This window comes from Panthera onca, chromosome E2 (genome assembly GCF_046562875.1).
Source record: "Panthera onca isolate mPanOnc1 chromosome E2, mPanOnc1 haplotype 2, whole genome shotgun sequence".
NCBI lineage: Eukaryota > Metazoa > Chordata > Mammalia > Carnivora > Felidae > Panthera > Panthera onca.
In genome coordinates, this window is record NC_138353.1 from 2,606,869 (window position 1) to 2,621,244 (window position 14,376).

The 14,376-nt window shown below is 45.9% G+C and overlaps 1 protein-coding gene across 4 annotated transcripts in view; it reads left to right on the plus strand.

The window, feature by feature from the left end:
- Positions 1-8,577: 8,577 nt before the first annotated feature.
- The window catches only part of NLRP13 (NLR family pyrin domain containing 13), a 31,201-nt gene continuing 25,402 nt past the window's right edge, over positions 8,578-14,376 (plus strand). For all 4 annotated transcript variants that reach the window (XR_013552657.2, XR_014136201.1, XM_060652289.3 and 1 more), the window contains exons 1-2: positions 8,578-8,934; positions 14,239-14,307. Coding sequence is in view for 2 of the 4 variants with exons in the window: in XM_060652289.3 (XP_060508272.2) it covers positions 8,634-8,934; positions 14,239-14,307 (370 nt within the window). In the remaining 2 variants the exon portion in view is untranslated. The remainder of the gene's footprint in view (positions 8,935-14,238; positions 14,308-14,376) is intronic.

Sequence of the window (14,376 nt, forward strand, 5' to 3'; positions counted from 1 at the left end):
ACCTTGCAAGCAGTTAGCATCCCTGGTCTGTCCCAGGTAGTGGGCTACCCAGCTTGTTCCCTGCAGGTGCTTTCAACTTGAGGAGAGACTCCCCTACCTCCTCAATTCAGAAGGACAAACAACTTTAGAAAGTTATTGTTTTGGAGAGCTCCAACTCAGAGAGGGCTGACACCTTCGACCGTCCATTCATATGTTGTTTCCCGTTTGCAAGAATCTAGAGCAACTTATGCCATGATCTTGTTCACCTGTCCACCCCCACCCCCACCTGGAGTGTAATTGTACCAAGCAAAGGGAGGATCTTGGTATCACCGGGACCCAATCAAACAAGCCCCATCAAAGACAGACCCAGGGCCAGAGGCTGTAGGAAAATGACATAAATATACATGTTGGTGGTAGCTTTCCCGTTGAGTTGTTCAGGTTTTCTGATATGCGATCAGGTCCTCTGCACATACAGTTTTACCTGTTCCTTTCCAGTTATTATACCTTTCTCCAAGTGGTTCCTGATTTCCAGTTTAAAATTGCTAGTGTAATTTGAAACAATTAGCTAAAATCTTTAACTTAATCCGCTAATACCTCCAAGAACGATATTAAATCATGGCATTAAAACTATCCTGTCTTGTTCCTGACTTCAATGGAAAAGCCTTCGCGTGGAGGATGGAATCGTGTCATCCACGATTCTGGACGCCAGGAGGTGGATCTGGACGCCAGGAGAGGAAATGGTCTCCAGATGTGGCTGCTTCTGTGGTCTTATTGTGAGGCTTCATGGGCTCTTCTTCCTCTTTCACTGTTCTACACGACCTTGCAGATGGTGGGAGAGGCACCTCAATGGCCTTGGCTGGAGTGGAAGACTGTGTTCGCACCAGGAGAGCATGGTTTTTTAATTAGAAACGCACCTGTGCCTCCCTTTCCCAGCTAGTGATGATTTACACCTGGAAGGGAAGGGGTCAGAGATTATGTGTGGCAGCTGGGTCCTGGGTGGCATCTTGACCCCATAAACTAGGAGCTTGGAGAGAGACCTGATAGGCTGTGGAGGGGCCTGAGGGCCAATCACAGAGTGGGGAGGAAATACAGCTGGCTACTTGTTTGAGCTTCCCTGACTCGGGGCCCTGGGAAGTTGCATGAGATTAGAAGTCTGACAGGTAAGTGATGTCCCCTTTCTCTGTTGCTCCAAATCTTTCCTTCTCTAGCGTCCCTTCCCCTCTTGGCTCCCGCTGGTCTTTATAAAGATCTGCTTCACTAAGGTACGGTTGATGAAAAAAAAAAGCAACCTGCAAATATTAAATACATACAATTTTATGAGTGTGGACACAGGCATACGCTCTCAGAATAATCACCACCGGGGTAATAGATCTGTCCATGACCTCTAAAAGCTGGTGTCCTGTGTGTGTGTGCCTGCAAGTTGAGAGCATTTAATGTGAGATGTACCCTCTTGGCAAAACTGCTGCTGACTGTGTGCACTTTGCGGTACAGCAGACCTTTAGAACTAATTCTTGTGTCACTGATACGTGGAATATACGTGCAACAGAATTTTACTCAGTCTTAAAAAACAAAACAAAACAAGAAAAGGGCTAAACCCTGCCATTTGTGACGACGTGGATGAACCCGGGGGACGTTATGCTAAATGAAGGTAGGAGTCCCAGAAGGGCAAACACTGAATGATCCCACTTGTCAGCAGGACCCAAAAGAGTCAAGTCTACGGAAGCAGAGGCTAGGACGGTGGTTTACCGGGGGCTGGGCAGAGTTTGCTGCTGGCGCTTTCTTCATCAGCAGCAGGAATGGGCTGCATCTCTGACCTCTGATTTGAAGCTTCTCTCTTTCTAGACAGGGAGATTCCATAGTTGTTGGAGAACTCTGTCTTCTCCCACTCGCCGTGATTCAATCTGGTGGACCCTTCAAGCCTCACACAATTCCCTTTCCTCTCTCGCTTGTCTGTGGTATCGGCTGTGTGATCTCCTGGCGCCCTGTAGGATTCTCAGACTCAGCACACTGTAATACTAATTACCGTCAGTTCTCATTATTTGCGGATTCCGTATTTGTTAACTCACCTACTCGCTAAAGTGTTTTTTTTTTAATCTCCGTGTTCCCGCCCCCAAATCATTACCTGCCTTGCTTTCCCTGGTCATTCTTGGACATGCGCAAAACGGTGAAAGATTAGAGAAACGTTCCCAGCTGGGGTTTGACAAGGAAGCAGTCTGCCTTCTTGTCAGATCTCTTGCATTTTGTGCTTTTTTTTTTTGGGGGGGGGGGGGGGGAACATGACTATTTAATATGACCTCCATGGGTATTGCTGAAGTGCTGTTTAGTGTTCTGAAGCTCAAGAAGGCTCTGATGCGCCCTGCAGAGCAAGGCCTGCGTTAGATGAGGCCCCTTCAGGCGTAATGGTACCACCGGCTGTGAGGTCAGTATAAATGAACCACCCATATGTATTGAGTAAGGCGTCCTAAACCGAGAGGCACATAAAACAAGGTTAGGTGTTGATGGGTTGGCAAAAATGCTGTGACCAGAGGCTTACAGGATGCTAACCCTGTATCTCCTGTAGGAGGAAATTTGTAGCATTTGCTAATTCAGTGTTTCTGGTGACTTAATAGCACATAATGACTGTACTTAACAACAAATGATACACGTTTAATGAGCAAGTTGGCACAGAACTGGACCGGACCAAGACTTTGCAAACATGCATCTTCACTGTAAGCTCGTGCAATCTGCTCATCCAAGGCTGTGTCCCCAGTCTTAGGGCAGTGCCTCGCCTGGCTTCTGGTGGGTGTTTAATGATTGTTTGATGCCATTCAAAGCTCAGACTTCCTCTTGATCTTTATTCTCCCTGTTAATGCCTCCTAGGGCTTTTCCCCACGAGCTTCCCCCTCCTTCCCAATGTTCCCTCTCTCTCTTTTCCCCCAACCACGTCCAGTGCTAGTCCTGTGAACCTGGACTGCTGGGATGGGCTTTAACAGCTGTCTGTTCTGAAGGAGCTCCTTACGGGAGAGGCAAGTCAGCAGACCAGTAGCCCCAAGCCTCTTCTCTGTTGGTTTCAGTGCTCCCTGGGATTTGAGATGAGCGGTGTCCTGGCTGGACCAAGCTCTGAGGGGAGTAAGGGTAGATCTTTTTTTTTCCCCCTTTGTCATAAATATTGCCTATAAACCTCAAGATATTTTTAATTTTTTAATGTTTATTTTTGAGAGAGGGACAACAGAGTATGAGCAGAGGAGGGGCAGAGAGAGAGGGAGACACAGAATCTGCAGCAGGCTTCAGGCTCTGAGCTGTCAGCACAGAGCCCGATGTGTGACTTGAACCCGCGAACCATGGGATCATGACCTGAACTGAAGTTGGACACTTAACAGACTGAGCCACTCAAGTTCCCCCAGTTAATCATTTTAATGTGTACATTTCAGTGTATGTAGTACATTCACAGTGTTGTGCAACTGTCCCCGTTGGTCCCCTAAATATTCATCACCCCAAATGAAATGTGAACCTATTAGACCATCACCCCACATTCTCCTACCCTGGTAACCTCCTACTTTCCTTGACTCTTTGGTCCAAGTGACTTGGTTGAATATTTTCCGCTTTTGCGTTAACCATTTGTTCAATAAGTATTTGGGTGCCTGCAATGTGTTGGGCACTTTTGGAATAAAATGGTGAGCAGGACGAAAGCTTGGGGTCCCCCTTATGAGACCTGAGAGCTTGCACCATGACTACATCTTGCCTCCAGTGACTGACACGAAGTAGGCACTCAAATATTAAACCTTATAGACTTGCTACCTTTGTAGATGTGAAATTGTGGGAGTCTTGGCAACCTTTACACGATTCAACCTGGTGGCAACTGAGGTAAGTCTGCAAGGCAGAGACCCATGCACAGGCTGTTGCTGACTTTGTGGTTTTTTTAACAGGGGTCTTGCACCGGGATCTTGTGGCGGGTTTCTTTGGTTCTTTGTTGAAATGTAACCCACATAAAGCTCAGATCATCTCAAGTGTACAGTGTTGGGGCAACCATTAAAAACAAAATCTCCTGCCGACCCAGAACACATCTGCACAAAATGAAGAGAAAGACATTTTATTATTGTGGTCTGGCTTCATGCTTATTCAAAGCTCATCACAGGTGATTCACTGAAAGAGGATACAAAGGCAGATACAAAATTTGCCCTTTTTATACAGCCCAGGGGATACAGCCGGTTACATACATGTTCTCAAGATAAATAACTTGTCTTGCAGTATGAGGACGTGTACAGGAGCTGACAGCAACATTTGATACATGTATTTTATCCTAAGTTTACCTGGTAACTGGGGCGACCATTTGTATGAGCTAATTGTCTTTCACCAAAAAAGTAATGAAACTTGTAGCTTCTCTGGGACCAGCAGGTAATCACAGTTTGGAACCAGGACCTCAATTAAAGCGTCCTAGAGACCGAGGGATAGGGGCACTGTCTTCCTTGCTGTTTACGGCTCAGAGTAACACCAGCAAGAGACAATTTAGACTTTTAAGATTTGTATCTCAAAGGGGAAGAGAAAACATTTGCAATGACAAGTTTGCTAAAGAAATGCCCTTAAGGAAGGGGCAACCTTTTGTCTACTTTCTGTTTCTGTGTGTGTGTGTGTGTGTGTGTGTGTGTGTTCTAAATTTAAGATGACCCCTAAGTGACACCATGCAGTATTTTCCTGTCTGGCTTACTTCACTGAGCAAAACATTTTCCAGGGTCATCCTTGTGGCAGGGGATTGGGGGATGGGGGAAGGAGGGACAGGTTGGTGAGAAGGCAAAACTTTTAGCTCTAAGATAAGGTCTGAGGATCTAATGTAAAACATGGTAACTCTAGTCAATAACACTGTAGTGCATAATTGAAATTTGCTGAGGGGTGTCTGGGTGGCTCTGTCTGCTGAGCATCCAGCTTCAGGTCAGGTCATGATCTCATGGTTCATGAGTTTGAGCCCCACATTGGGCTTTGCATGGACAGTGCAGAGCCTGCTTGGGATTCATTCTCTCTCTCTCTCTCTCTCTCTCTCTCTCTCTCTCTCTCTCTCTCCCACACGAGGGGGAAGGGGTCTCTCAAAGAAATAAAACCTTTTTTTTTTTTTTTTAGATTTTTTCTCCCAACGTTTATTTATTTTTGAGAGACAGAGGCAGAGTGTGAGCAGGAGAGGGGCAGAGAGAGGGAGACACAGAATCCAAAGCAGGCTCCAGGCTCTGAGCTGTCAGCACAAAGCCCAATGTGGGGCTCAAACCCATGGACCATGAGATCATGACCTGAATTGAAGTTGGCACTCAACCGACTGAGCCACCCAAGGGCACCAAGGAAGAAAACCTTTTACAAAATGATGAGGAGGAAAGTCTTTTCCCCCTTTTACATGAGGACAATTAATAATTTTTAACTTGATTCATATTTGCACTTAGAGCAGCTTAAGGCCTTTTACATATACTGCAATGCCTCCTCTCCCTGTTCAAGACATTGAATATGTCCAGTACCCTAGAATGCCCCCAAGTGCCCCCTCCCAGGCTCCCCTGGAGCTAACCGTTACTCTAAAGTCTATCATGGTAGCTGATTTATGAGATTCATATAAAGCTACTATGCAGTGTGGGGCACCTGGGTGACTCAGTCGGCTCAGGTCATGATCTCACGGTCTGTGAGTTCAAGCCCCACATTGGGCTCTGTGCTGACAGTTCAGAGCCTGCTTTGGACTCTGTGTGTCTATCTCTGCCCCCCCCCCCCCCACTTGTGCGCGCTCTCTCTCTCTCTCTCTCTCAAAAATAAACATTTGGGGCACCTGGGTGGCTCAGTCAGTTGAGTGTCCGACTTGGGCTCAGGTCATGATCTCCTGGTTTATGGGTTTGAGCCCCGCATCGGGCTCTGTGCTGACAGCTCAGGGCCTGGAGCCTGGTTCGGATTCTGTGTCTCCTTCTCTCTCTGCTCCTCCCCTGCTCACACTCTGTCTCTCTCTCAAAAATATTAAAAAACAAACCCCCTCAAAAACCCAAACCCCCCCCCAAGCCCTCTGAAATCCTCCAAAACAAAAAAAAAAACCCACAAAAAACCCCAACCCCCCCAAAAACAAAAAAACCCAACCAACCCAATCAACCCAAACAAAAAAAACCCCAAACCCCCCAAAAAACAACAAAAAACCATTAAAAAAAGTTATCATGCAGCGTGTACCTTTTTGTTACCTGTTCCCTTCTCCATGTAATAATTGTGAGAGGTGCGTGTGGTTTTATGTATTGCTGTACAGAATGACATTGTATGCGTGTAACACATTCCCACATTGGTGGACATTTGGTTCCTTCCAAGTGTGTGATAACCCTCGAGTAGAGCCTCTGTAGACACTCTTGTTCATGTCTGTAGGACATGCGCCTGGAAGGGGAATTGAAGAACCTGTGTGCATGTAGCTCAGGGACATGTCACCAGGCAGTTGTACACAATGGCCGTATCTTTTGTTTTTCTTTCTTTTTTTTTTTTTTAAAGTTTATTTATTTTGAGAGCAAGAGGAAGTGCGAGCAGGGGAGGGGCAGAGAGAGAATCCCAACCAGGTTCCACACCGTAAGCAAAGAGCCCGTTGTGGGGCTCGATCCCACAAACCTGAGCTGAAATCAAGAGTCAGACACTCAACTGACTGAGCCGCCCAGGCAGCCCCCACAGTGACCGTATCTTTTTACGTGGGTGTCCTGGCTTCACGTCAGTGACCACACTGGAAGTCAGCCCTTACCATTCTAGCTCCTCCAGTTGGGGTCTAGAATTACCTCATTGTGTATTTAATTATCTGATGAGTTCTATTCATGGGTCATTTGGATAACTTCCTCTGTGAGATGCCTCTTGAAGTGTTCTGACTATTAGTAAAAGTAGGATGTTGTTACCACAGTTGTTGGGGACAGTGTTCTGTACATACATATCAGGTCAAGTTGGTTAATGATGTTCAAATATTCTATACCTTATGCTTTTTTCCTGTCTATTCCCTTATGATGGAGATCTGTGGTGAAATCTCCAATTATTTTATTTCCCTTTTTGCTTTATGGATTTTGAAGCTATATTATCAGGTATGTAAATATTTAGACCTGCTCTATCTTCCTGCTGGACTGGTCTTATTATAAAATGTCCTCTGCATTCAGTGATAATTTTGCCTTTAATGTATTTAGGTAATGTTATCGTTAAACTTGTTTCCTTATGGTTAGGGTGTGCACACTGCACTTTTTCACATTAATTTAAATGTTATGTGCTCTGATACTTGTCATGTGCCTTTTATTTTTATCCAGTTTGACATAGTTTTCTTGAGTCACTATTTATCCCATGTATGTTTCTGTAGTTGCCAGCACATTGGGGTTTTGCTCTATCTTCTTGGTACTTTTTGTTTTTAATTTTTTAAATTTTTATTCATTTTTGAGAGAGAGTGAATGGGGGGGGGGTGGGCAGAGAGAGGGAGACACAGAATCCGAAGAAGGCTCCAGGTTCTGAGCTGTCAGCACAGACCCCAATGCGGGGCTTGAACCCATGAACCGTGAGATCATGACCCGAACTAAAGTTGGACACTCAACTATCTGAGCCACCTAGGCGTCCCAGTGTGTGTGTGTGTGTGTGTGTGTGTGTGTGTGTGTGTGTGTGTGTGTTAAATAGGCTTCATGCCCCACATTGGGCTCTCTGCTCTCAGTGCAGAACCCACTTCAGATCCTCTGTCTCCCTCTCTCTCTGCTCCTCCCCCATGCACATGTGTTTTCTTTCTCTCGCTCAAAAATATTTTAAAAATAGCAGATAACATACAGTGTAGTGTTAGTTTCAGGTGCACAATATAGTGATTCAACACTTCATACATCACCTGGTACTCATTACAACAGGTACACACCTTCATCCCCATCACTTATTTCCCTCATCCTTCACCCCCTCCCTTCAGGTGACCATCAGTGTGTTCTCTATAGTTAAGTCTGTATTTTACCTTCATTTGTAAAGGACATTTTCATGAGACATAGAATCTAGGTGGGCGGTATATTTCTTTTCACAGCAATTTATTTTTTTTTATTTTTAGTTTTTAAAAAAATGTTCATTTAATTTTGAGAGACTAAGAGCACAAGTGGGGAAGGTGAAGAGAGAGAGGGAGACTCAGAATCCAAAGCAGGCTCTAGGCTCTGAGCTGTCAGCCCAGAGCCCGAACCAGGGCCTGAATTCACAAGCCATGAGATTGTGATCCGAGCTGAATTTGGATGCTTAACCAACTGAGCCACCCAGGCACCCCTTTTTACAGCAATTCAAAGATGTCCTTTCATTTTCTCTTTTATAAAATAGAGCTGATTGATGTACCTGTGTGTCACTGGTGGTTTAGAGAATGAAATGAGAGTGAGCAACCACGGTGTGGAGTAAGTGTTTGGTATTGCTTATTCCTTCTCATGCGCCAGGTGCTGCTCTAGGCACTGGTCACGCAGCCAAGAACAGACAACATCTCTGTCCAGAGGGCATGCACGGTCTTACAGAGGAGAGCTAGAGAAGTACACAAACACAGATAGCAGGAAGTGCTCCTGGGAGAAGATAGAATAAGCATGTCGATGAGTTTTGGAGGAGGTGCAAGTCCTGGCTTAAGGTTTCAACTCCCTTTCTTCTCTACAGGTTCTGTTTGTGCTGTGGATGTAACACTTGTTGGCCAGAGCTAGAAATCCTGCGTGTTCAGCAAGATGACCTCCTCGGCGAACATCTATGTCGACGATGGTTCCTATAATAAGCTTCTGTCCTACCTGATGGGCCTGGATCAGCCTCAGCTGGAGGAATTCAAGATCTGCCTCCAGTCCTCACAGCTGCTGCTTGGGAACTTCCAGCAGATACCCTGGGCAAACTTGAAAGCCATCGATCCCACTAACCTGTTGTGTCTGTTGAGTGAATACTTTTCAGAAAGGCAGATCTGGGAAGTGACCCTCAGCATCTTTGACAACATGAACCTGACTTCACAGTGTACAGAAGTTCGAGCGATGATGAATGGTGAGTGGGTGCGTAGGAAGGATGGATAGATGGGGGCAGGGATGCAGACGGGCATCGACCTGCTGCTCCTGGGAGCTGCTGGACTTTTATGGGGTCCTGCCAAAGTGCTAGTCTATTCCGTAACAAAGAATCTCCCTGCTGGGCTATGAAAGTTTCAGGTAAAGGGATAACAGCTACAAAGACTTGGAGCCCTAGCCTGGGAGGGAACGGGAGTTGACGATCCGAAGCAAAAAGAGGAAAGTGAGAGGCACACTCAGTCGTGTCACAAGCCTTCTTTTCAAAATATAAATTTGTTCCCATGCTGCTGTAGTATTGGGCAGTGATTTGAGCATAACAGGCATTTCACGTTTGCGTATGCAGATATTTTTTTCCTGCAAGGAAAACCCTAGGTACATGCAAATGAAACAAAAAACCGCACCCAGTTGAGTGGAGCTGTGAAGCAATATACCAAATGCACATGCACATATACACACCTCAAGTATCTACCGGCTTCCTAAGTTTTGGGTGCATGTGACTCATGCTTACTGCCCAATTTCATTTTTTAAAATACAACTTATTGCCAAATTGGTTTCCATACAACACCCAGTGCTCCTCCCAACAGGTGCTCTGCTCAATGCCCATCACCCACTTTCCCCCCTCCCCCACTCCCATCAACCCTCAGTTCTCAGTATCCAAAAGTCTCTTGAGGTTTGCCTCCCTCCCTCTCAGTAACTTCCCCCCCACCCCTTTCTCCCTCCATGGTCTTCTGTTAGGTTTCTCAGGATCCACGTATGAGTGAAAACATATGGTATCCGTCTTTCTCTGCCTGACTTATTTCACTCAGCATAATACCCCCCAGTTCCATCCCCATTGCTGCAAATGGCAAGATTTCATTTTTTTCCCATCTTACTGCCTGATTTCAGATCACACTCTTTCCACTTCACAAAACCTCACAAACTACAACACTTCCCACACCTGCAAGCAAACGTCAGGCTCCCCCACCCCTAAAGTGCATGCTGTGTTTATGGTGGTGTTGCAGTAGCTAGCTAGCTACTTAGTGTGGCATTGTATCATGAAGTATTTATAATAGTTGTGATGTGTTTCATAACTAGTTAGCAAGTGTAAAACTGTGCTGTTTTTGTTTGTTTCTTTTTTTTTAATGAATGTATTCCTGATCTCATTTTCCTATGAAAAAAAAAACCCGTGTGGTTTTTATCCAGTTTTCTCTCTGCGGTGAGTCTTAAGAGTTCTTGATGGCAGACCTGGCTGCCTCTGAGACCTGTAAAAAAAAAAAAAAAACAAAAACAAAAAACCAAAATTACTGGGGCGCCTGGGTCACTCAGTCAGTTGGGTGTCCGTCTGACTCTTGATCTTGGCTCAGGTCATGATCTCCTGGTTGGTGGGATCGAGCCCCACATTGGACTCTTTGCTGACAGCATGAAGCCTACTTGGGATTCTCTTTCTCTCCCTCTCTGCCCCTACCCTCCTTCCTCTCTCTTTCTCTAAACATTAAAAAAAAAAATAATCCTGACGTTTGCCAGTACTCGTTATGAGCCAGGCATTGACCCCAATGCCTCCTGTGAATTTGTACTTAGGACTTCCTTCTAAGGAGTGTGGTAACAACTGTCATTCCAGTTTTATAGACAGGCAACAGGCCCAGAGCTCAAGTGAGTTGCCCAAGGTCACAGAGCTGGTGACTTGAACCCAGGTAGCGGGTCTCAGAGGCTCTGTGCCTGACCATACACTGCTTCTCTTGACCCACAACAAGAGCATGGGTTCTCAGGAGTAGGGATGGGAGCTGGCAACATGATGTCTTCTGTCTCTGAGCTTTTGGCATTGGACATCCTGAGCCTGGAAATTCAGGCTCTGTATCTTCTGGTGAGCAGGAGGATGGGGTGGGACTAGGTTTCCCTGTCTATACCTGCCCCTCCTCCCACCTCCCCCTTCATTTAAAATCCCTCATTTAGTCTTGTCTAGAATAGGCAGGTGTTGAGCAGAGAGCTAGAGAATGGGACCTTGTCTCCTTAAATCCTGTTGTAGACTGGCAACCCCAGAGGGAGGCCATTTGCACAGAGGAGGATGCCCTTAAAGGAAGGATCTCCTTTCTGGTCACTGGTCCTGCGTGAAGACCATAGAGCCAGACCTGGCATGAAGAAGGGACCCCTTCTTCCTGGTCCTTCTTTCGGTCCCACTTGGCCTTCCAATGGGGTGTGGAGGATATGTCTGCAGCAGGGAAAAGCCCTAGACCACATCCAGCAATGTGGGAGACAATGAAAGGTCCTGTGGGCCAGGATAGCTTCTACTGCCCCTTGGCTCCCTCTTCTAGGAACTACAGCATAACAAGGTCTCTGTGCTTGAACGATGCTGTGGACTAGGAGTGTATGTGAATGCCTCTGTGTTGACGGGCACACACGTGTCCTGTCTTTTGGGGGCCCTGGGTTTAGGAGCTCAGGTTCTAGAGTCAGATTGCCTGGGTTCAAAGACTGGTCCACGTAAGCAACTATAACCCTGGGCAAATTAGTTACCACTGGGCCCCTGTTCTCTCTTCTTGAATATCAGACCCCACATAAGAGTGAAAACATATGGCATCTGTCTTTCTCTGTATGACTTATTTCACTTAGCATAACACTCTCCAGTTCCATCACGTTGCTACAAAGGGCCATATTTCATTCTTATTGCCACGTAGTACTCCACTGTGTATATAAACCACAATTTCTTTATCCATTCATCAGTTGATGGACATTTAGGCTCTTTCCATAACTTGGCTATTGTTGAAAGTGATGCTATAAACATTGGAGTACAAGTGCCCCTATGCGTCAGCACTCCTGTATCCCTTGGGTAAATTACTAGCAGTGCTATTGCTGGGTCATAGGGTAGATCTACGTGGATCCTTAACGGAAGACCATGGGGGAGGGGAAGGGGAAAAAAAAGAGAGGGAGACAGCCAAACCATAAGAGACTGTTAAAAACTGAGAATAAACTGAGGGTTGATGGGGAGTGGGAGGGAGGGTGATGGGCATGGAGGAGGGCACCTGTTGGGAGGAGCACTGGGTGTTGTATGGAAACCAATTTGACAATAAATTTTACATTTAAAAATAAACATATATAAAGAGAAAACCAGGCCAACTGTACCCACCTCTGAGTTTCTAGGATGAAATTCTTAGAAGGCACTGGGCTCAGAGAAAGTTCTCCCACATCTATTTATCTTTGGGGTAGTTTTTTCTAGATTCCAGGTCCTAGTTTTTTTTTTTAATTTTTTTTAACGTTTATTTATTTTTGAGACAGAGACCGAGCATGAACGGGGGAGGGTCAGAGAGAGGGAGACACAGAATCTGAAACAGGCTCCAGGCTCTGAGCTGTCAGCACAGAGCCGGATGCGGGGCTCGAACTCATGGACCGTGAAATCATGACCTGAGCCCAAGTCGGCCGCTTAACGGACTGAACCACCCAGGTGCCCCTAGGTCCTAGTTTTGAGGACAATGCTGGATGGGCAGTATCAGAACCAGGAATATCTTTGCCCTCTCCCTGAACATCCCTTCTGTCCTACCCAAGACTATCTCAACAGATTTTGGGTAGGTGAATCTGTAGTACAACAGGCTTTCCTAGAGAGACAAAAGGAAGTCAAATTGTGTGTGTGTGTGTGTGTGTGTGTGTGTGTGTGTGTGTGTTTTCTTTATACAAAGGAATTGGACTCAAATTCTAGGTTGTTTTCTTGGAACAGCCTGCCTCTTTTGACAGGTGGCCCCAGCAAGATCTAGAGCCTCGAATTTAATGTGTCAAAATATAGATTGTGGCAGCAAAGCTATAACCTACAAGGATTCCATCACTGGGTTTATGTGCAAGAGAAGAAGGGCAATATGTCATGTAGTTGGTGTACAAATAAATGGAACCAGTGGTGAGGGATGATCTCAGACTACTGAGCTATGCTCCTTGAGACTCAAATTCAGGTTCCCATTGCTAGGAGAGCTGGTCTAACCCTGGACAGACCCTACAGGCAGGCTCTATGGGGCTCCACAGAACTGGGACTTTTTTGGCCAAGACCTCCTTGGTGGAGAGTGATGGGTCGTAGTTCTTCAAAGCAACATGGGAGCATGAGGAGGAAGCCAGGACCCAGCTGGCTACCCAGACCAAGTCCTGCAAACCTTGACAACCAATGGAATTATAAATATTAGATCCATGTTCTCTGTAGAGCCACATCCTTTTCAGGGCATTGGCTCATAACTAAGCACCGGGCAATGGAATCTGAATTACTACTGTGTGACTTAGACACAGAAGGGCCCTTTAGCTCATGAGGAATGGGGCATTCAGAGTGGTTTTGTGAAACCCATGGAGGGAGGTTTAGGTTAAAGCCCAATTCTTTGTGTCTTTTTTTCTTAACAATATTTAATCAACAGAAAGCTTTTAAGAATTTGGTATAGTTAATGATCGTACATAGAAGCAGTCAGGATACCAGTTTATATTACATTTTTTAATGTTTATTTTTGAGAGAGAGTGTCAGCAGGGGAGGGGCAGAGAGAACGGGAGACACAGAATCTGAAACAGGATCCAGGCTCTGAGCTGTCAGCACAGAGCCCTATGTGGGGCTTGAACTCATGAACTGCAAGATCATGACCTGAGCCAAACTCAGATGTTTAACTGACTGAGCCACCAGGTGCCCCTACGTTTTTAATATTTGAAAACACTAGAATTCTTTTTTTTTTTAAAGTAGGTTCCATGCCCAATGTGGGGCTTGAACTCAAGCTACAATGTGGGGCTGAGATTAGGAGTCACATGGTCTACTGACTGAGCCAGCCAGGCACCCCTTGGTACTTTTATTTCTGTAGTACTCTGGTATCCAGAAATATTGGAGTGGCTTTTCTGTGCTGGGTCTTGTTCTACATACTTGGGATAAATCAGTGAACAGAGGCTAGCCACCCGTGTCCCTCCAGTGGGGGAGGTGGGGAGAGAGGTTCTGAATATGAGAAATGTGTAGACCACACGGCATGTTAGGAGTTGACGAAATTGGAAGAGAGAAAGGTGAAGGAGGAGAGCCTCGGGTGTGGGCTGTAGAGATCAGTTGCAGTACTAATCAGGACTGTCCAGCACTGTTGAGCTAAAATTTGAGCAAAAACTCAGGTGAGGTAGTGATCCATGTGGGTGTGGGGAGGACAGCATTCCTGACAGGGGATGGCTGCGTCCAAAGTACTTGAGTGGATGGAGCTGGAGGATGAGATTCCTTTGGTCTCTTCAGTCCCAGGCTTACCAGTTGGCCCTGTGGAGAGAGCATCTGTCACTGGTCATTTACAGCCTGGGTATCTCAATATCCCACCATCACTGTTTATTGCAGAGCTAGCACAGACACAAGGATCCCAAGATCCAAGCCAAGAAGAACCAGAGGTGCCAGAAGAAGAAAAAGGTTTGTATGCTACTTGGTGGTGATGATGGACAAATTGCTTGATGGGGCATCCATTTTACTGGGTCTATA